The following is a 23,967-nucleotide window of genomic DNA, read 5'->3' on the forward strand; positions in this document are numbered from 1 at the left end:
TCTCCGTGCAGACGACGGAGCCCCGCTGTCACACGATTGGCGCATATGTCACATGACGTGCTGTGAAGACCCGCCCTACTCTGCCTCTGATTCGCAGACTGTGGATGGGGAATGTGATTGGACCAAGGCAGAGTCACTCACAGACAGTGGGTCCACTCACGCCGCGGGACAGATTCTTGTGTATTTAACCCTTTCACTGCCACACGACAGCCGGTTGTGTGATAGTAAAGGGTTAACCTTCTGTCGTGTGGCAGTGAAAGGGTTAAAAGTACTGCCAATGTAGCCTTCAGGTGATCTCCGTTGATATAAGTCAGACATACTTGCTTTGTTTACGTCTCGGCTACTGGCGCATACCTGCTACCTGTGACGTAAGCAGTACGCGCGACCAGAGCCGTGACAACCCTTTCGTCATCGTTTTATCAGATTTATACGTTTTAACAGTTTAGACGAGAGCGCAAAGCTTTTGCGTTTCAAGGAATTCCACCCTGGAAGGTAGTCTCACTTTTTTGCGGTTTCACCCCGTAAAAACGCCGTTTCCGTATAAACGAAAGGCACATCCGAAAAAATATTTTTGCGGATTCACCTGCTAGCGTTTCCGTCTAAACGGGGCCTGAGTTGTGCTATATGGACCCAAACAGTGCAGACAGAGTGGAGGTAAAGTAACGTTAATAATTACAAATGATAACTGGGACTTTTTTTTATATATATGTGTTCAGGCTGAACCTAGCCAAACATTAGCTTAGGTCTTTTTCATTGTTTGTATCTTTCATAATATGTATGCTAAGCACATTTACAGATATAATAATAACATAAACACTCATTATGAGTATGAATTGTTACAAATGACTGAGTGTGGTAGAGTGCCGGTGTGTTTTGTTGTTATTTGGGGATAGGCTTATTTAAATGCCCATAATAATGTACAGGTCATTTTTAATGGTTTGTTAACTTTACAAATTGATGATGTGGTATATTGTATGCTGGAGCCCAGGTCAAGGTGGTTTTTGTTCCACCATTTATTGGATAATTGATGATGATCGATTGTTGTATTTGGTTTGTTTCAGCAAGAGGTGAATAACTACCTTCGAAATAATGGACTGTCCAAACATCGGGTTATAAGACGAAAGTTTCTTTATATAGAAGTTAACCGGTGCACGTTACATTACATTCTCTTTTCTCTACTTCACAAACGCTCTCTTCAGTCGGCAACTTCAATCAATATAATCGGACATAATAATTGGTTACTAGGTTACTAGGCGCAAGGCTTTCTGGGACTTGTATTTCTACTAACTAAAGCAATAAATAATGCAAATAATAGTATCTCTGAATATAATAAGCAAACACTCTTCCAACTTTGCTTTCAACTGTAAATAATAATCAATATTAACATATCTGAATTATAACTCAACATTAATCATGTAACCTGACCTATTAAGTTACAACAAGAGGAGCTAGATGGAGATGGAGCTCAAGGTGTATTCTTTTTTATTTTTATTTACATTTTTTTTTTTGGGCTTTCTGTATTTTTTACCCATCCCAATTTAGTCGTTATGCCAATTCCCTTCCTGGTCGTTGCGCGCATTTGCCCACTGTAGAACTACCACATGCCTCCTCCGATACATGTGGAGTCAGCCAGCCACTTCTTTTCACCCGACAGCGAGGAGTTTCACTGGGGGAACGTAACGCGTGCAGAGGTTCACGCTATCTCCCCGAGATCCCCTCCCTGCTGAACAGGCGCCCCAACCGACCAGTAGGAGGCGCAGTTTACAACGACCAGGACGCGTGTAGTCTTTTACCAACCCACTTTCAGTTTTCCGCGATCTGATTGGCCACTGACGTTTCTCTCAGCGCCAATCGCGTTATGCCTAGTTCTGCCTTTGGCGCTGAGAGAAACGTCAGTGGCCAATCAGATCGTGGAACCCGAACGCGGAACTGAAAGTGGGTTGGTAAAAGACTACACGCGACCAGGACACATACCCCACCGGCTTCCCACCCGCTAACACTGCCAATTGTGTTAGTAGGGACAACTGACCAAGCCGGAGGTACCGCTGACAGCTGGATTCGATCCCAGAGTCTCTGCGGTGGTAGGCGAGTGCTTAGTCCACTGCGCTACCCAGCCGCCCGCTCCATGTGTATTCTGAGTGGTCTCTGCTAGGGCTGAACGTCGGTAGTGTGATAGTAAAGGGTTAACCTTCTGTAGTGTGGCAGTGAAAGGGTTAACATGCTGTGTATTGTCACAGTGAAAGGGTTAACCGTTTGGTAGTGCGGCAGTGAAAGGGTTAAAGCCAGGGCATTGCCTACAACTACAGAGTCTCCTTTCTATTGATATTCTTTGTTTGTTGGCCTTTCTTATTATTTTTTTGCAATTGTTCTATGCTGTAAATATGTACACTGGGAAATCCACTACTGTAAATAAATACCTGGCGACTGCTGAAAAGAATAAATCAAATAAGAAATGAAAGAATACACAGATACTATTTGACCGGATTCAACACAGCGCTCCTGGCTCCCGCAGTGCCTCGCATGGACCTCGTGGCTGCATTACGCTCCTCTACGTAGACTTGGCTGCTCTGGGTGAGGACAAGCCAGAGGACATTCCACTGCTGCGTATGTACTTTGTTTTTCTTAAGGTGGGGGACAGTAGGAAGGCTGAGCGGGAGACAGAGTAGAGGAGACACAGGAGAGAAGGTTCTTTATTGAGACAGCAGGAAGGCTGAGAGGGAGACACAGGAGAGAAGGTTCTTTATTGAGACAGCAGGAAGGCTGAGAGGGAGACACAGGAGAGAAAGTTCTTTATTGAGACAGCAGGAAGGCTAAGAGGGAGACAGAGTAGAGGAGACACAGGGGAGAAGGTTCTTTATTTAGACAGCAGGAAGGCTAAGAGGGAGACAGAGTAGAGGAGACACAGGGGAGAAAGTTCTTTATTGAGACAGTAGGAAGGCTGAGAGGGAGACAGAGTAGGGGAGACACATGAGAGAAGGTTTTTTATTGAGACAGTAGGAAGGCTGAGAGGGAGACAGAGTAGAGGAGACACAGGAGAGAAGGTTCTTTATTGAGACAGTAGGAAGGCTGAGAGGGAGACAACGTAGGGGAGACACAAGGGAGAAGGTTCTTTATTGAGACAGCAAGGAAGGCTGAGAGGGAGACACAGGAGAGAAGGTTCTTTATTGAGACAGCAGGAAGGCTGAGAGGGAGACACATGAGAGAAGGTTCTTTATTGAGACAGTAGGAAGGCTAAGATGGAGACAGAGTAGAGGAGACACAGGAGAGAAGGTTCTTTATTTAGACAGCAAAGAAGGCTGAGAGGGAGACAGAGGAGAGAAGGTTATTTATTGAGACAGCAGGAAGGCTGAGAGGGAGACACAGGAGAGAAGGTTCTTTATTGAGACAGCAGGAAGGCTGAGAGGGAGAGAGAGTAGAGGAGACACAGGAGAGAAGGTTCTTTATTGAGACAGCAGGAAGGCTAAGAGGGAGACAGAGTAGAGGAGACACAGGAGAGAAGGTTCTTTATTTAGACAGCAGGAAGGCTGAGAGAGAGACACAGGAGAGAAAGTTCTTTATTGAGACAGTAGGAAGGCTGAGAGGGAGACAGAGTAGAAAAGGTTCTTTATTGAGACAGTAGGAAGGCTGAGAGGGAGACAGAGTAGAGGAGACACAGGAGAGAAGGTTCTTTATTGAGACAGTAGGAAGGCTGAGAGGGAGACAGAGTAGAGAAGGTTCTTTATTGAGACAGCAAGGAAGGCTGAGAGGGAGCCACAGGAGAGAAGGTTCTTTATTGAGACAGTAGGAAGGCTGAGAGGGAGACAGAGTAGGGGAGACACAGGAGAGAAGGTTCTTTATTGAGAAAGCAGGAAGGCTAAGATGGAGACAGAGTAGAGGAGACACAGGAGAGAAGGTTCTTTATTGAGACAGCAGGAAGGCTGAGAGGGAGACACTGGAGAGACAGTTCTTTATTGAGACAGCAGGAAGGCTGAGAGGGAGACACATGAGAGAAGGTTCTTTATTGAGAGAGTAGGAAGGCTGAGAGGGAGACACAGGAGAGAAGGTTCTTTATTGAGACAGTAGGAAGGCTGAGAGGGAGACAGAGTAGGGGAGACACAGGAGAGAAGGTTCTTTATTGAGAAAGCAGGAAGGCTAAGATGGAGACAGAGTAGAGGAGACACAGGAGAGAAGGTTCTTTATTTAGACAGTAGGAAGGCTGAGAGGGAGACACAGGAGAGAAGGTTCTTTATTGAGACAGTAGAAAGGCTGAGAGGGAGACAGAGTAGGTGAGACACAGGAGAGAAGGTTCTTTATTGAGACAGTAGGAAGGCTGAGAGGGAGACGGAGTAGAGGAGACACAGGAGAGAAGGTTCTTTATTGAGACAGCAAGGAAGGCTGAGAGGGAGACACAGGAGAGAAGGTTATTTATTGAGACAGCAGGAAGGCTGAGAGGGAGACAGAGTAGAGGAGACACAGGAGAGAAGGTTCTTTATTTAGACAGCAGGAAGGCTGAGAGGGAGACACAGAAGAGAAGGTTATTTATTGAGACAGCAGGAAGGCTAAGAGGGAGACAGAGTAGAGGAGACACAGGAGAGAAGGTTCTTTATTTAGACAGCAGGAAGGCTGAGAGGGAGACAGAGTAGAGGAGACACAGGAGAGAATGTTCTTTATTGAGACAGTAGGAAGGCTGAGAGGGAGACAGAGTAGAGAAGGTTCTTTATTGAGACAGTAGGAAGGCTGAGAGGGAGACAGAGTAGAGAAGGTTCTTTATTGAGACAGTAGGAAGGCTGAGAGGGAGACAGAGTAGAGGAGACACAGGAGAGAAGGTTCTTTATTGAGACAGTAGGAAGGCTGAGAGGGAGACGGAGTAGGGGAGACACAGGAGAGAAGGTTCTTTATTGAGACAGTAGGAAGGCTGAGAGGGAGACAGAGTAGAGAAGGTTCTTTATTGAGACAGTAGGAAGGCTGAGAGGGAGACAGAGTAGAGGAGACACAGGAGAGAAGGTTCTTTATTGAGACAGCAGGAAGGCTGAGAGGGAGACACAGGAGAGAAGGTTCTTTATTGAGACAGCAGGAAGGCTGAGAGGGAGACACATGAGAGAAGGTTCTTTATTGAGACAGTAGGAAGGCTGAGAGGGAGACAGAGTAGGGGAGACACAGGAGAGAAGGTTCTTTATTGAGACAGTAGGAAGGCTGAGAGGGAGACACAGGAGAGAAGGTTCTTTATTGAGACAGTAGGAAGGCTGAGAGGGAGACACAGGAGAGAAGGTTCTTTATTGAGACAGTAGGAAGGCTGAGAGGGAGACACAGGAGAGAAGGTTATTTATTTAGACAGCAGGAAGGCTGAGAGGGAGACACAGAAGAGAAGGTTATTTATTGAGACAGCAGGAAGGCTAAGAGGGAGACAGAGTAGAGGTGACACAGGAGAGAAGGTTCTTTATTTAGACAGCAGGAAGGCTGAGAGGGAGACAGAGTAGGAGAGACACAGGAGAGAAGGTTCTTTATTGAGACAGTAGGAAGGCTGAGAGGGAGACGGAGTAGGGGAGACACAGGAGAGAAGGTTCTTTATTGAGACAGTAGGAAGGCTGAGAGGGAGCCACAGGAGAGAAGGTGGAAGGCTGAGAGGGAGACAGAGTAGAGGAGACACAGGAGAGAAGGTTCTTTATTGAGACAGTAGGAAGGCTGAGTGGGAGACAGAGTATAGGAGACACAGGAGAGATGGTTCTTTATTGAGACAGTAGGAAGGCTGAGAGGGAGACAGAGTAGAGAAGGTTCTTTATTGAGACAGTAGGAAGGCTGAGAGGGAGACAGAGTAGGAGAGACACAGGAGAGACGGTTCTTTATTGAGACAGTAGGAACGCTGAGAGGGAGACAGAGTAGAGGAGACACAGGAGAGAAGGTTCCGGTGGGAGTGCATACTGTAGGTCCAAGGCCAACAGGGGTACATGATGTGAGGCAAGGATTTTAACCACTAGGAGGCTGAAATTGGGCATGGAGGTCAAGTGTGTGTGTGTGTGTGTTTTTGTAATGGACGTCTCAGGACATACATTTGGCCAAATGTGCATCTGTCACTAAACTGGCCCTTTAGGATCCTGAAGGAGGCGGACAGAGAGACAGGTCCAACAGAATCTGGAAGGGGGGTTCTTTTACCTGCTCGGCTTCACGTCCACGTAGCCCATCACGACGATCGTCTTCCCCGGCTTCATTCCATTCTTTATGTGGCCTCTGAAAGGAACAGCCTGGACAGAAAGTTCTTATTTTAGACATGCATTTTAGCTCATAAAAGGGCAAGACTGACTGTGAGTTAAATTAGTTTTAGTTTTATAGAACTAAATCAGTTTTATTGAATTAAGACTATAGGGGCTAGATCCACAAAGAATGGATTGCACGGTGCTAATTGCACCCTTACTTACAATTCATTAGGAATTGAAAATGGGGGACCCTGATGTAAACAAGACGAAAGTCTTTCTCTGGTCTGAATGATGAATTAATGAATGAAAACTTTGTTTAACAGATTGCAGAATGGTTACAATACAGTACAGCTCAATACACACAATTGTTAAGGGGATGCAGACCAGAGAAATACGTTTGTCTTGTTTACATCAGGGTCCCCCATTTCTGCATCATGTGTATTGTGTGTATTGAGCCGTACTGTATTGTACCCATTCTGCAATCTGTTAAATAAAATGTTCATTCAATCATTCTATTGAATCAGTTTGCATGTCTATCATGAGGATCAGTATTTATTTGAGTATTTATTCTAGTTATTTAGTATTTAATGGCTATAACCGAGACCTGAGTACTGTATTCCGTGCTTCCATGTCACATGGAAAAATGACAATAGAAATAATAATAATAATAATAAAGTTATTATTATTATTAATAAACATAACTTTGACTTTGACTGACAGTATATTGACCGAGGCGTGCGTCAGCAAGGCACACAGGATCCTGAAAGAACCCTGCCACCCGAACCACAAATAGATTGAGCTCATGCTGTCTGGCAGACGGTACCGCAGTCTCAGGTCCACATCCAAGAGAACACTGAACAGCTACTACAGTCTCAGGTCCACATCCAAGAGAACACTGAGCAGCTACTACAGTCTCAGGTCCAACAGAACACTGAACAGCTACTACAGTCTCAGGTCCACCTCCAAGAGAACACTGAACAGCTACTACAGTCTCAGGTCCACATCATCCAAGAGAACACTGAACAGCTACTACAGTCTCAGGTCCACCTCCAAGAGAACACTGAACAGCTACTACAGTCTCAGGTCCACATCCAAGAGAACACTGAACAGCTACTACAGTCTCAGGTCCACCTCCAAGAGAACACTGAACAGCTACTACAGTCTCAGGTCCACCTCCAAGAGAACACTGAGCAGCTACTACAGTCTCAGGTCCACATCCAAGAGAACACTGAGCAGCTACTACAGTCTCAGGTCCACCTCCAAGAGAACACTGAGCAGCTACTACAGTCTCAGGTCCACCTCCAAGAGAACACTGAGCAGCTACTACAGTCTCAGGTCCACCTCCAAGAGAACACTGAACAGCTACTACAGTCTCAGGTCCACCTCCAAGAGAACACTGAGCAGCTACTACAGTCTCAGGTCCACCTCCAAGAGAACACTGAGCAGCTACTACAGTCTCAGGTCCACATCCAAGAGAACACTGAGCAGCTACTACAGTCTCAGGTCCACATCCAGGAGAACACTGAACAGCCACTTCCACCGGGCGAACAGACTACTGATGAAAAGACTCTGAATTATCACATGAGCAGACACACAAAAACACCTTAAAGTGACACAAGCACACTTATTACACGCACACAAACTGCTCCTACCTTCACTTTAATAATAATACATTTTTTATATTTTATCTGCAGTTTATTATGTTTACAAATCTACTACAGTTGAGGTGCCGGGATAAATATCTCGTGTTTTTCTTAATGTACAGTATAGTATGTACATTTAAAAAAGATGTGACAATAAAATCATCTGAATCTGAAGTCTCAGCTTCATCATCATCATCATCATCATCATCATCATCATCATCATCATCATCATCATCATCATCATCTTCAAAGTCCCTGGACTTTTCGTTTTATCCCTGACAAGGCAAATACGAATGTTGATCTGTCAATGTTGTTATGTTTGTTGTCAATCAAATAAAAAATATATAATAATAATTTCATTGGATGAATAACTTTACCAGAGCTTTCGGGGTCTCTGGGACGGGGCTGGTTCTGTCCTCCGCTTTTTCGGGATGGTTGGCCTCGTTCCTCTGTGGGAAATCACGGAGAAAGGTGAACATTAGCTCCATTAAAACCACATCCTGTCAACATCACAAGTCGCGACAGTCTCTCGAATCCCGGTGTCAGCATTGCCTGCGGCTTGGGCCAGTCGTCATACTATCTCAATTGACAGAGGTAGCGGGTGGAAGTCGATGGGTGGGGATTGGACGTTGTGGACAGCGACTCCTACAGGTCGGTTGGGTGACGCCTGCACAGCAGAGACAGGAAGTATCGGGGGCAGCGTGAGCCTCCCACGCGTTACTCCACCTCGCCACTGAGAGTTCGAGCTGCTGCGGTGAAAAGATGCGACAGGCTGCCTCCTCGTGTACCGGAGGGGACACGTGATGCAAGGCTTCTATCCTCACTACAGCCGACCAGTGGGAGGCATAGTCTAGCAACGTTCAAGACAGGGGAGGGGAGAATTGGCAAATACGAAATTGGGATGGGAAAATGGGAGAAAAAGTGGATAAAAAAAAAATAAGGAGAAAAAGTGGATAAAAAAAAACGAGTCACGAGCAAAAATCAACTCGATACGGACGTGTCAATTTATATCAGCAAGTAACACTGTTATAATGTTTTATTTTGCACATAATCTCACACACTTTTCACATTCATGTAGTCTGACAGTTATTGAGAGTAAATGAGTTTGAATATTATGGCCACCGCCCGGTGATGTCATCGGGGGACGTCATTGAATCCAGCTCAATTACAGCTCAATTAAATTATAACTAGGGATGTCCGATATTATCGGCCTACCGATATTATCGGCCGATATCGGCATTAAAATGTGATATCGGAAAATATCGGTATCGGTTTTCAATTTTCTTTTTTATTTTTTTTTATTTTTTTTACATTTCTAGAACCTTTATTTACCCAGGCAAGCAAGTAAGAACAAATTCTGATTTTATTTATTGTCAAAAGTATGCATAATGTTGTGTTAATTCCACAACAAGAGATATGTAATGTTAATTACCTGAAATTATTCAGTTTTTTGGGGGGGAAACCCTGCATATATCGGTATCGGTTGATATCGGTTGATATCGGTATCGGAAATTAAGAGTTGGACAATATCGGTATATCGGTATCGGTAAAAAAGCCAATATCGAGCATCCCTAATTATAACGTAGCAATTCCCAATAAGACAAGGTATTGCTATTTTCTATCAACATCATTTCATGGAGCTGTAACACAAGGAATAACAACACACAAAAAAAAAACTGGTAAATAATGAGGTTTTTAATTGTATTTGCTGTATTGGTTGTAAAATGTTTTACATTGGTAATGTTTAACGCTGAAATAAAGCCGACCAGGTATTTACAATGACTTGAGAAAGTTCCAGAGAGCTTATTTTCCGCCAACAGATCATTCCAACTCATCAATAACGTAACTACGCGTGAATGAACCCCCACATTTATACGGTAAACCAACAGATTAGGGCTGTAAATCGCATAAGAGACAACACACTGTCGACAACATCAATGCCATGCTTTAGATCTGTAATTAATCAACAACCGACCATTCATCAACTTGTAATTGTTCTCCTTGACTACTGTCCCATTATCTTATTTATCTGTGATTGATTGAAAACTTTATTAACAGATTGCAGAATGGGTACAAATACAGTACAGCTCAATACACATGTTAAGGGGATGCAGACCAGAGAAATACTTTCGTCTAGTTTACATCATGATAGGGTCCCCCATTTTCAATCCATCACAACATACACGACATACAGATAGACATAGACTGTTACACTGATATGCTCTCGATTGTACGACTGCTCTCGTTTGACTATTTTGTAATAATAATGTTACACCCGCTAAGTTCCTATGGCTTTAAGAAAGGCACTGAGATTGTATAGGTTAAATTAACAATAGTATTTATTATATAAAACTGGTGGACAAAAATACTTTAAGCCCACTTCGACCTCATGTTAGGAACCCCAATCAGGGTTGACCGGGCACAGGGTTTGATTAATAATAATAATAATAATAATAATAATAATAATAATAATAATAATAATAATAATAATAATAATAATAATAATAATAATAATAATAATAATAATAATAATAATAATATTTGTACTTGTATTTTAAAAGGTTACCTCGTTTTCAATGACTGACCCATGCATCAATTGACTCCCGAGGTAAAATAAAGTACAAATAAACAAACAAATAAATAAATGCTCACTTGATCAGCACGTGGTGCAAGTCACAGGAGGCGCGGTTGTTGTGTTGTGTATACAGTAGAGACCGGCTGACTGTCTGATGATATTAATGTTATTTTTAGTGGGGAAAACCTCTTGGATTGTAGCCTAACAACATGAGAAGTAATTACAAAAAATATATAAAATAAAAACTCTCGTTCGGGGGATTGTCAAGTGGACTGGCATTTTGACCGCACTATAATAGACACGCACTAGCGAGCCTATACTGTACTAGCCGCGTCCAATCACACTTGATATGTTAATTTATTATAGACTACTCACCCGTTTCGCCTTTACCGTAGCCGGTTCCGCCATCTTGACCTCGGAAGTAAGCGAGATCAGTTGAGTTAGCTGGCTGTTGCGGGAGTCTGCTCGTCAACAGGTACAGTACCTGTAGGTCTGGTCGGTAAACTATGCTGGAGTGCGACTCTGTTGTTTACCTGACAGGAGGCTAGTGTTGCGAAAGGCGCAGGTCCTGTTTGTCCTCCTCGACTGCTGAGCTGACGCGTCCCAGTTTAATCCCTTCCATTCCAGCCCCCAGTCATCCCATTGATTGATTGATTGATTGATTGATTGATTGATTGATTGATTGAACACTTTATTTAACAGATTGCAGAATGGGTACAATACAGTACAGGCTCAATACACACAATTGTTAGGGGGATGCAGACCAGAGAAAGACTTTCGTCTTGTTTACATCAGGGTCCCCCATTTTCAATAAGCCATCATGGTATTTATTACCATGATCTTTGGTCACTAGTCACTATACTATAAAAGATGGAAATACCACGATATGACCACCAGTGTGTGCCTGCCACGGTTTAAATTGGATTAGGTTGATATTATACCATTGTATTATTTAAAGGGTACTTCACCCAAAAGACAATGCTGATTTATTTTTGCACACAATCTCACACACATGATCCAAAGACTCTAAACAGTTTTGCACACATTAGTTTAGTTGGACAGTTAGTAAGAGTATACAGTAAATTATACAGTATATACAGTTAGTAAGAGTAAATGAGTTTGAATGTGGCCAGTGGCCACATTCAAACTCATTTACTCTTACTAACTGTATATACTGTATAATTTACTGTATACTCTGGCCACCAGACAGTGGTGTCATCGGGGACATTGGATCCTTGTGTTGTGTTAATTACAGCTCCATGAAATGATGTAGATGAGAAAATAGCTTATAAGCTATTTATAGGGAACTGCTACCTTATCCTTTCATATAATTTACTCTCAATAACTGTCAAACTAAATGGATGCGTGCAAAACGGTTTGTTGAAGTGCCCCTTTGAGTACAAAAGTGTCACCTAACCATGGTGATACATAACTTGGCAGTATTAATTTGTACAATGGTAAAACTGAAATGTGTTAATAAGGTTTGACCTTGAGAGTCTATAGCGCAGAGAGAGAGAGAGAGCAGACAACTGGACCGGTTCTGGAAGGGTGTTTTCATATCAAAAAGGGGAGTATAGTTGGACAAGCGTGAATCCCTATACCCACATTCAAAACCGCTCTTAAAGAGCACCTACGGGAGGCTGCAATTCGAAACTGGACACCGTAAATGTCCAAACCCTCCCACCCCCACCCCCTCCTAATGTACAGTCTCCTCCCCACCGTATGTATATATTCTCTCCCCACCGTATGTATATTTCTCTCCCACCCACCCACCCCCTCCTAATGTACAGTCTCCTCCCCATCATATGTATATACTCTCTGTGGGCAGCTACGTGGCGTAGTGGGCAAGGCGCTCGCCACAAATGACGGAGACGCTGGGCTTGCCTGTTCGAGCCCAGCGCTCCACATTGCTTTCAGTTTAGCTGGTTGTTCATACCAGGCATGCGTTCTTCATGGGACGGGGTTGCACTCCGTGCCACCCCATGATAAGTACTCGCTATTTGCATATCAATAGCGCCGGTCGTCAGGTGTGTTAAATACGTTCTCAGATGCATTCACACCTAACTTGTTGTGAAGACATGTGTTACATTCCATTCGTAGAGGCAATTACTAGGCACTGTCTTTAGTCTGTGCCCAAGCGAGGGGACATTAAATGCGCATTCGCGGGAGCGCGCGTGCACGTGGTGCGTGTCACCCCAGATGATTTCAATAACGCACCACTGGTTCATACTACACATTGGCCGTATTAGGGGGTGGGAAACTGATGGGTGGGGATCGGGCGTTGTGGACAGCGACTCCTACAGGTCGGTTGGTGCGCCTGTGCAGTAGAATCAGGAAGTGTCGGGGGCAGCGTGAGCCTCCCACGCGTTACTCCTCGCCACTGAGAGATCGAGCTGCGCAGGTGAAAAGATGCGACTGCTGTTACCTCAAGTACCGGAGGGGACTTGTGCTATGTATGACTTAGTCCACATTGCAGCCGGCTTGTGGGAGGCAAGAAACAGCGTTCGTGACAGGGGAGGGTTGAATTGGATGATACGAAATTGGGATGGGAGAAAAATATAGAAAAAAAAATGGGAGAAAAAGTGGATAAAAAAAAAAGCGTGGGGCAGGAGCAGCACGGATAACTTGGTTCTGTATCGTGCTTCCATTCAAACAGACGGCAACACACGTGACGTCAAGTCTCGCTCGCGTGAGACTTCCTCTCTAGATACTCTTCAATACCTGGCCAGGGTACTCCTGGGTCCTAGTGCCCCCCAAGTTACACTATATGTCATGCACATGTATTTTATATGTTAATAAAATTGCATTTATCTTTATAGACTAGGCAGAATTTCAGATAATGTGCTTGTATAAAGTGCTGAAGGCATTTCGTGTTTATTTTTGGTACACAACATTTCTAGGGGTATTAGGGGGTGCTGAATCCAAATCTGCTGTATACCAAGCTCAAAAATGTCAAATAAGGCCTCAAAATTGAGAAATCCAACATGGCCGCCAGCACCAGGCCCTCTCTCCACAAAAACAGGTGCTAAACCCACAGTTTTTATTCTACTGACATGCAAGTTTGCACAGAACATCTGCACCTATGGAGGAAGAAAGTAGGAATATAGCTGGGGTGCAACCATGAGTAACAGGGTGTTTTTGACTGTCTAACTGTAATCTTTGTATAGGTGAGGATACAAAAAATGACATTTCTTCAGTGTTTGCAGGAATACTACAGCAATTTGGTAATAACTGTACAGTGTTCGACACCAACATTAGAATCCCCCAAGTCTTAGCTTTCTTTAGGTACCAAGTTTATGCAAGTAGCTCTTATAAATCTGGATATATAAGCATTTTAATGTAAGCATGCTGTTTTAGGCGAATTTTCAAAAAATAAATGGTGGGGCTTAATGAGTTAAGTGTGACTACACAAGGTACAAACCTGAATTAAATGTGCTTTTGTAAGTTTTCTTACATACATCAACAAGGACGTAGTCACACCGGAGATTCAAGAATCCATACTTGGCGCAGAACACCTTGGACGGTTTTCCCCGACGCAGAAATAGCGCCGAGATATGCGGTGAGCTACTGGAGCTCCCTTCACTCACATTTTTATATCCAAAGTTAATTATATTGTTCTCTCTCTATTTCTTCTCATATTATTATATTCAGATCAAATTCTATTGCCTGTATATTTATGTCTTTCTACTATTACCCTGCCCATACCTGTACAGTACATTACACCAACACAGAATTGCCTTAGGCAAGGCGTACATAGAATATATCAAAGTGTTGCTTGCCGATTTGGACTCATTCAAGAAAAGAACTACAAAGTTTTCTTGCCAAATCACTGCCATTATGGCAATGATCAAGGGAATGAAACTGAAGGGCACTGGCAGTCTGGGTCAATCGGCTGGAAGATTGCTTCTGTTTGACCTGGAGCGACCCCCACGGGACCACAGCTGCATGAACCACAGACGAAGCTATTCATTAATTTTTCAAGGCTGGAGACTCAGGAGCAGCCAGAAAATAATATAATAATAATAATAATAATAATAATAATAATAATAATAATAATAATAATAATAATAATAATAATAATAATAATAATAATAATAATAATAATAATAATAATAATAATAATAATAATAATAATAATAATAATAATAATAACTGCCATTATATACGTCATACGTTGTAGTCCGTGCAGGTTTTTGATATAAAAAATATATGCTACAATCTGTACAGGGTGGATTGAGCTGGGAGTGGGGGGTGTAGTGGTCGTACCTGTATATGTAAACACAAGTATATCGGTATCCATTTTAGATTCAGTCTCCATACCAAATAAAATATACAATTATTTTTATAAAACACATTTTATATAAATTATAAGGCAAATCACAGTTCTTCAGTAATACAAATAATAGCAGTCCGTCGCTCTAACATACAACAGAGCAGTCTGTCGCTCTAACATACAACAGAGCAGTCCGTCGCTCTAACATACAACATTGCAGTCCGTCGCTCTAACATACAACAGAGCAGTCCGTCGCTCTAACATACAACAGAGCAGTCCGTCGCTCTAACATACAACAGAGCAGTCCGTCGCTCTAACATACAACAGAGCAGTCCGTCGCTCTAACATACAACAGAGCAGTCCGTCGCTCTAACATACAACAGAGCAGTCCGTCGCTCTAACATACAACAGAGCAGTCCGTCGCTCTAACATAAAACAGAGCAGTCCGTCGCTCTAACATACAACAGAGCAGTCCGTCGCTCTAACATACAACAGAGCAGTCCGTCGCTCTAACTTACTCTTACCTACACAACAAATCTCTTAACTTTGAGTTTCTTTACAAAGTTTTGAATTACGGTTTTGAATTACAACAGACATATGAATTTGATTGGAAGTGTATGAAAGTAGGTAGGGTAAGAGAATAGTGCAGGTAAGTAGGTAATAAAGTAATAATAATACATTATTTATTTATTAGATATTACGTTTTCGAATTCTTTTTTACAACTGGGGTAGGTAGGTAAAATTTTTAGACTAAAGTACCGAAAGAAGTACCGTTGGGTACCGTTATCGATTCACAGGTACCGGTATCGGTTCAAATGTGAACGGTACCCATCCCTAGGTACAATATGGATGGAGGGGATCACGTCTGCAGTAGTGGCTGTAGCTTTGCTAATATTTTTAGTCAGCCGTTCACACGGATCGAGGATGATCAAGATGTTTTCAACCAGAGTCCATTGGTCGGCGTTGAGTGTTGCTGCCAACTTGTATTCTACAGCATAAGCTGCGATAGCTTGCTTCTGCTTCACCAGACTCTGGAGCATGTAGAATGTACTGTTCCAACGTGTGGCCACGTCTTGTTGGACTGGTGATTTAGTTATTTTCAGGGCCACCATTAACTCTTCCAGGCGGGTGGTCGCTACTTGGGAGTGCTTAAAGTGTCCAACAATCTTCCGACCGATGGCAACACAGTCAATCACAGCTCTTTGGCTCAGCACAGCCTCGTTCACAGCCAGCTGTAAGGTGTGGGCCATGCAGCCCAGGCTATCAACATTGTAATCCTCCATAGCCTTTGCCATGCGTTGTCTCTTAGGACAACATGGACTAGGGCTGGACGGTATGGTCTAAAATGTATATCACGGTATAATTTGAAGCATAAACGGTAATGGTATATATCACGGTATATTAACTTATCTTAAAAGGTCTATATAAATGCTTCTGAACGGGTAAAACACTGGTATGGCAGCTATTACTGTACTCTTGTATTACTAGGACATATTTCACATAGTACAGAGGTATTTTAAGAACATCTATTGTGCAAAACTGCAATAGAAAAATGCAAAACCTTTTCTCAAGTGTCTGCAGGCAGGTAACATAACGCGTATCTTGGATCCAGTGCTTTGGCCATGTCTTTAAAGCCCTTTCGATCGACAGTTTGAAAAGGAACCATATCATTACACAAGTAAACAGTGACAGCGTTTGTTATGTCGGTCCACCGCTGGCTTTTTTTGTCGTTTAACTTAACTTAAAACGTAAATAATAAAATGATTCTGTTACAGCTGCTGAGCTATACTATAGCTAATGTCCATCAATATCTTCCTTTTTAATGAAATAGGTTTAAGAATCGAATCAGGATTGTTAGCAGAGAGAGAGAGGGGGGTGGGGGAGACGGAGTGGGAGGGAGGGGGCTGCTGCTAGAGTGGAGCTAACGTTGGCAGCCCCCTGTCTCCCCCACCCCCAACGGTTGGCTTGCTGAGGCTACATCAACACAGGCTGCTAGGAGTGGAGCTAACGTTAGCTTTCTGAGGCTACATCAACAGTTAACATTACATAAGGTTTTAGCGCGAAGCGGGCATTCCAGAATGGAGCGGATGCAAAGCCTGTTAGACGATTGGACCCGTCGTTACACATAGAAACTGCACAACTTGCGAGAGAAGTTGTCACCCAGCTGTGTGCAACGCAGGGCTGAAGAGCTAGTTCGCTTCTAGAATTGAAGGTCCGCTCTGTTCCGTGTCTATTATGAAATGACAATTGCGCGTTGACACGCCCACTACGCAAAGCCTCTGTGCTCCTAAATAATTTTTCCAGTTCTCACATATCTATTTTGCGAGTGAAATGGTCACACTGTAGAGCCATGCCTCAGCAAGCTAACGTTAGCTCCACTTAGCAGCCCCCTCCCTCCACACTGTGGTTACGTCATTGCTACTTTAGAGTTGCTCTACCGGTCACAAGGTATAGTCAAAATCCATACCGTGGCGCAAATTCATACCGTTTATACCGTCCACCCCTAACATGGACCATCTCTTTCGTTATGTTCCATTTCCATTAGCTACAAAAGCCAAACGGATCATATCGGCAGTGTATTTCCTTGTATTGGGGGAGTGACGTCACAGCACGCAACCTCACGTTGTTCCATGCTGGTGGGCGCGGCTGTTATTGTTATTATCAGGCTCACCAAAACTAGCGAGCTAGCAGGGAGACGTTCACGCTGGTAACGCTTTCTTGCAAACAACAAACAAACAAACAAACAAACACTATGCGGAGGAAACAAAATACTGTCTACCGCATCTGGAATATACAGCACAGCACGACCAAACGGATAGAAAAAACCAAACCCGAAGCATCGACTTCTGGATTTCTTTACTGGATTTAAACCATAGTGCAGGTATGTTCCACCTTTGAGTTAAACATCTTTTGCATTGCACTATTCATGAACATGGAACACCATACTCACACACACCTCCAATGTACAGCCCCACCCCACCTACCCAACCAACCCCCAATGCACAGTTTCTATGTATAGATGTAGCAGTACTGTCTATCTGTATGTCGTGTATGTCATATGATGAATTGAAAATGGGGGACCCTGATGGAAACAAGACGAAAGTCTTTCTCAGGTCTGCATCCTCTTAACAATTGTATGTATTGAGCCGTACTGTACTGTACCCATTCTGCAATCTGTTAATAAACTTTTCAATCAATCAATACTGCAGTATGTAGGTTGTCAGTAGCACACAATAATAAATAATAATAATAATAATAATAATAATAATAATAATAATAATAATAATAATAATAATAATAATAATAATAATAATAATAATAATAATAATAATAATAATAATAATAATAATAATAATAATAATAATAATAATAATAATAATAATAATAATAATAATAATAATAATAATAATAATAATAATAATAATAATAATAATAATAATAATAATAATAATAATAATAATAATAATAATAATAATAATAATAATAATAATAATAATAATAATAATAATAATAATAATAATAATAATAATAATAATAATAATAGCATAGGAGGAGCAGTACCGTTTAATAGACTGTTTTTTAAGAGCATGAGCTTCAGATACTGGATAGACCTTCAAACATAAAGAACATTTTCTTGAAGTATAACACTCCAACCCATCAAGTGCTCCTGTGGAACGGCTTTTTAGTCTGGGAGGGTTGGTGCTCACGCCTAGAAGGAACAGACTTTCTGACAAGAGGTTTGAGAAGATTCTGTTACTGAGATATAATCACTGGTTTACTCACCCCTCTCCCCTGTTTCACTAGGAACATTAGAACCATATCTGAATAGGGCAGGCCTCAAAGGTAGGCTACATATCAGCCTACATGTGGTGTTATTGACCATTTATCTTTTGTGAAATCTATAGATATATAGATAGGCCTACCTGCCCTATTAGTACATTTTACTCAAACTGAGTACATTTTACAATTTTTTTTGTCATTCTTATGTTGTGGCAGCAGCAGGGACGACGACTTCGTAACCTAGTTACTTTCAAAGTAACTAAGTTACTCTGATAATCAAGTAATCAGTAAAGTAACTAAGATTACTTTTTAAAGGAGTAATCAGTAATCAGTAATCAGATTACTTTTACAAGTAATCTGTGGCATCACTGCTGCTGAGTCTCTGAGGAATTTGGAGGGGATGTTGTCATGGCCAGTGGCCTTGTTCGGTTGGAGGGCGCTCAGTTTTTTGAGTACCTCATCTGTAGTTACCATTTCCAGTTTGAAATCGTCTTTGTGGACGCCTAGGTTCTTGTAGTATGCTACTATGTGTTCTACCCCATACTGCCCTGAGTGGTGGGAGGGTAGTTTGTTTACCAGTGTTGTGGCTATGTTTGTGAAGAAAGTGTTTAAGTTGACACAATATCTTATAAAACAAGGTAACATTGTGCACCACATCACTCATTCATTCATTATCTTCTTCTCAGTATTAATGAAAGGAATGATATGGGTTAACAAAATAAGTATTTTAATATTATTCATATTCCCTTCATATTACATATCAAATAGTGAATGAATGACTGATGTGATATGAAGGAAATTACGCACAATCAACAAGGATCTATCTCTGCAGTTATTTAGGATAGAGATAATCTATGAAAAGCAGAATACCAACAACATTGCCATCTACCAGATATACATCTTATATTATTATTTTCTTCTTTTCCTAAAAATGTGAACTGTCCCTTTAAACATCTATCTCAGAGGCAAGAGAGAAAATCACTGAAAGCTAAAGGCATACACATATTTATTCAAAGATAAAAGAGGTAGAGGCTGACATGAATACCTGCTTGTAGATCTTCCACCAGCTCATTCCTGTTGAGCTTCTTCAGTATCTCCTCTGTAATCTTCACAGCTACATCAGAATAGTGCTGCACCATCAGATCCACCACGTCCTGTATGTCAGCATTCTCCAGACGGCTCTTCGGGATGGGAGGGTAGCCCTTCAGGACATGTTGGTTCAAATGCCACCGGAACTTGTTCAGCTCCTCCCTTCTTAACTCGTCCAGGATTTTGGACAGTAGATTTGAATGCGTTGCCATTGTTGATCACTGGTCAAACAGAACAAAGCTTGTAAATGTTTTCATCTTGAGACCCTGACGTATATTGTAATAAGCATATAGGTAGTTATATAGCATACTGGCCAATCGCGCCTCGCATGGTCACGTGCAAGTGAGGTGCATGTAAAATGTTTCCACAGGCCCAGTAGGTGCTGGAGAGATGATATCTCATAATGGCAGAGCGAGACGCTCAGCCAGTATTCATATAACTAGGGTTATAGGATAACCTTCGTTATCTAACACAGTTTACTGAAGGAGAGGAGATGATAAAATGAGGTTACCCCAGACTCCAATAGCGAGGGGCAATAAACTTGGATTCCCAAAACATGGTTTCCCTTAGTATTTTATTTGGCTGAGGCCCAGAGAGAGTTGGTTCAACACAAGGGAAGAATGATAATATTGTGCATTACATGGTTATGATGACATCATACACTGTCACACTTGCCTGGCCAATCAGAGTGACATTCAAACATTGTATCCTCCATTCAGGTCCTACTTACAGACCAAGGGTGCGGTTACACCTTTCGTTTCATTTTCGTATCATTGTCATATGCGTTTCGCCGCGACGTCGTGCGCCTCGAGTCACACTTTCGTTTTTTTTTCGTTTTTGTCACCCGAGCACACTGATGTAGTACACTGCCAAAGCAGTAGGTGGCAGTAGGTGGCAAACATGAAGGCAATTTCAACCAATCAGAACTGAATGTGCCAATACACTTCCTGGAAGCTCCAGCAAAGAAAATGTCAATAAGGCAGGCGCCTATGCCGCGCCACCATCTTGCCTATTTACTCAATGCAGCAATTCTTTTTCAGCAAAGCCTAATAAAAGTGCAATAAACAAAACGGATACATTCACTGTGTGTTCTGCCTGTCATTTGTTGATGAAACAAAACTAACATCAACACAAGTGACCACCAAGAGCGGATAGTTTAGTCTAAAAAACGATCGGTAGCATTGTTAGCTGCATGCTAACGTCAATGGAATTTGCCATTATAACAGTATAGCATTGTGGCTAGAAGCTAACGTTAGCTCACGCTACTTAGCCAGCACCAAACTGATGATATCGGGAGCTATCAGTGGTTAGATAACATTAGAGACAACGCTGTGTGTATTAAACAAAGGTGAATAGATGACTGGGCCATTTTGTTTAATGCTTGTTAAGTTGAAAGAGGAGCTTTGAGCTAACAGGGTTTGATAGCTAACACTAGCTCATGTTATCCAGTGGCAGTGCCAATCGGTAATGCTAGCAGAATGAATGGATGTAAACTTTCTTTAACATATTGCATATGGGTACAATACAATACGGCTCAATACAAACAATTGTTAAGGGAATGCAGACTGTTGTAGCTTGGACTGGGGTCCTTATAACAATAACTTGACAACACATAGTAGCTGCAGCTATTTGGTTTGGGACAGCTCTCTGTCACCGGAAGGGCACGCAGATGGTATCTACTGCGCATGGGCGTTTTCGCAACAACGGCTCCGTGCTGACTACACGCTGTTGTCTGCGCGTTTTTTAGCGTTTCTCCAAAACGCAAACACAATTTTGCGTTTCAGCCGTATCCACAAAAAAAAGCCAAAAAACGCATTTCTGTGTAATAGGGACATGAAACGTATTCAAAAACGTATAAAAAAACGCCACAAATACACTAGTCTAACCATGGCCTTGTGGCCTTTGGTTTAAACTTTATCTATGGGTGTGTCTTCACACCACTGTGGCTTCTGCCTGTGACATCTGGCTTAATCAAAGCCACTCCTTTTTTAGCATATGATATAATAAAACATTTCTAGGCCGTATCTTTAGTGTAATGATCTCTATATATCCAGAATTAAAACAGGGTATTAATAAGCTGCAATTTAATACTAAACACTCCATACTTGAGTTAAACTATACCAATAACAGCCTGATTGGCATTCACAGTGATAAATAAACTTAAGACACTTAAAAGAGAAATAGTGAATACAGACTCTATACCCTTATGTATAGATATGTAATATATAATTAAAGAGATAATCATATATTGTTATATGCTCCTCCCAATCTAAATGACATTCAAATATACCTTCTAATTTAATAAGTCACATTAATGATCTATATATGTTTTTTCGTTTCTTTATAGAGGTCTTAATCCAATCAAAGCCAAACATTGTTTTTTACTCCAGTTGGAGCATGTCATGATTATTAATAGTCTCTACTCCTGTCTTTAATTTCAGAGCAGTTTGTGGTTCTGCTCTCCATGGCAGCTGTTCATACACGCTGTAACTTGTCGCTAACATGTGACTTTAGATAATCACACTTCAACTGGCCATTTTCATTGTTGGGCATTGGATTGAATTAACATCTCTTTTGTCTCTTGTTATCTTGATTAACCGCTGTCACAGTCCTGAGAGCATTCTCATGGCCCAAACTGCCCCCAGGCTCTACCACACCTTTTGGCATTCTGGTCACATTCCAAGTTAATTTTATACCACAACCCAAACTTGTAACGTTCTGGGTTATCTGGTCTTGTTAGACCTGAGAATCATGCTAATACATTTGGTCAATTTTCGAGGGCATTTTGCCCCAAGCCCCCGTTAATTTCGAACCCTGGTTGTTGTTGTAGAACTTGAAGGCTAGTAGTAAATAAGTCTGCATCATTTGGACCTCCATGCTCCCGGGGGTCTGCCTTGATGAATGCTGTCTGGACGGCACTGAGAAGGACTGTGTCTATGTAACAGGTACAACCTTGTACCTGCCACGAAACTTCCACCGCTCCTTGAGTGGGAGTCGAGCCCCGGGCGTCCGCACGGGGGGAAGCAACACAAACCGCTGCGCCAAGAGAGGCACTCCTCCCTAAGCACTCAGTTTGAATGCCTCTGGGGAGTGAGTTTTACTTCCATGCACCGTAGTCACACTATCGCGGTGCATATCCGTTACATCTATAAACCTTAGAGCCGCTGACCTCTTCTTTTTCAGACGATGACCCCTTTGATGCCGTTCTCATCGCTGATAAACTGAAGGAGGTCGGCGACAGACTGAGTCGAGACGCAGAGTTTCAGGAGGCGCTGAAGCAGCTGAAGCAAGCGGTAGCACAACAGGTAAACACTACACACACACACACACACACACACACACACACACACACACCACACGCATCACTAACACTACACACACACACACACACACCATCCAGACACCACACACACACACCATCCAGACACCACACGCATCACTAACACTACACACACACACACACACACACACACACACACACACACACACACCACACACAGGGTTCGTACGGGTGCTGGAAATCCTTGAAAATGCTTGTATTTCAATGTGCTGTTTTCAAGGTTTTAAATGTGCTTGAATTGTGTATAAAGTGCTGGAAAGTTATTGAAATTGTAATTGCACTTTATACTTTAATAATAAATCGCTATCTGACTGAATAGTTTGGTTTTTAGACAAAGAAATAAAATAAGTCGGAGCGACTCGCGAGCCTATTTTTGCTTTCGCCTTTCACGCAAAATGAAATGTGGCTCGGCTCGACCCGTAGTGTTTTTACCTGTGCCATCTGAGAACAGCGCGCGTGTGTGTGGTCAAAATGCCGGGAGGCTGCCGTTTTAATGAGCTCTGGTTCGGAGATATCAAATATAATTCATGGTTAAAAAGAGGAGAACATCCTCGAGTAGCCGTGTGCAAAATATGCAGAAAGGATTTTTACCATGTGGGAGTCTGCACGTTCGAGCCACGTTGAAAGGTGAGCCACTGAGCCATGGGTGTTATTAACGTGTATCGGCCTGGCTCGCCACCTGTCTCCGTAAATGTTTGTTATAAAAATACCACTTCAATAATCGAAATAGTCAAGTAACAGGCAGAATACACTATTGGAATTACAAACTCGTGTTTACCGGACTCTGTTTTTCACCGCAGTGTTGTAGCATGTAGCATAGCTTAACGTTAGGCAAATCAATGTTAGCTAATTTCCTTTCATGTATTTCAAAACACGAAAACTTGTTGTGTATTGAAATGGTATTTTATTTTTATAACGGAACATTTACGGAGACTGGTGTGAAACTGGTGTGGAGCAGTTGTAGGTTGGAACGCAGTAACGTACTGTCTACCTGTATGTCGTGTATGTTATGATGAATTGAAAATGGGGGACCCTGATGTAAACAAGACGAAAGTCTTTCTCTGGTCTGCATCCATTTAACAATTGTGTGTATTGAG

General features: G+C 42.2%; 1 protein-coding gene across 1 annotated transcript in view; it reads right to left on the minus strand.

Moving 5' to 3' along the window:
* LOC311232597 (galectin-related protein B-like) overlaps positions 1 to 15,956 on the minus strand; it is a gene marked incomplete at both ends in the record, with an annotated part of 21,896 nt that extends 5,940 nt beyond the window's left edge. The window contains 3 exons of the mRNA XM_084319457.1: positions 6,130 to 6,218; positions 8,191 to 8,262; positions 15,654 to 15,956. Of these exons, the coding sequence (XP_084175583.1) occupies positions 6,130 to 6,218; positions 8,191 to 8,262; positions 15,654 to 15,956 (464 nt within the window). The remainder of the gene's footprint in view (positions 1 to 6,129; positions 6,219 to 8,190; positions 8,263 to 15,653) is intronic.
* Between the last annotated feature and the right edge of the window lie 8,011 nt (positions 15,957 to 23,967).

This window comes from Notolepis coatsorum (assembly GCF_963971535.1).
Source record: "Notolepis coatsorum genome assembly, chromosome: 7".
Classification (NCBI taxonomy): domain Eukaryota; kingdom Metazoa; phylum Chordata; class Actinopteri; order Aulopiformes; family Paralepididae; genus Notolepis; species Notolepis coatsorum.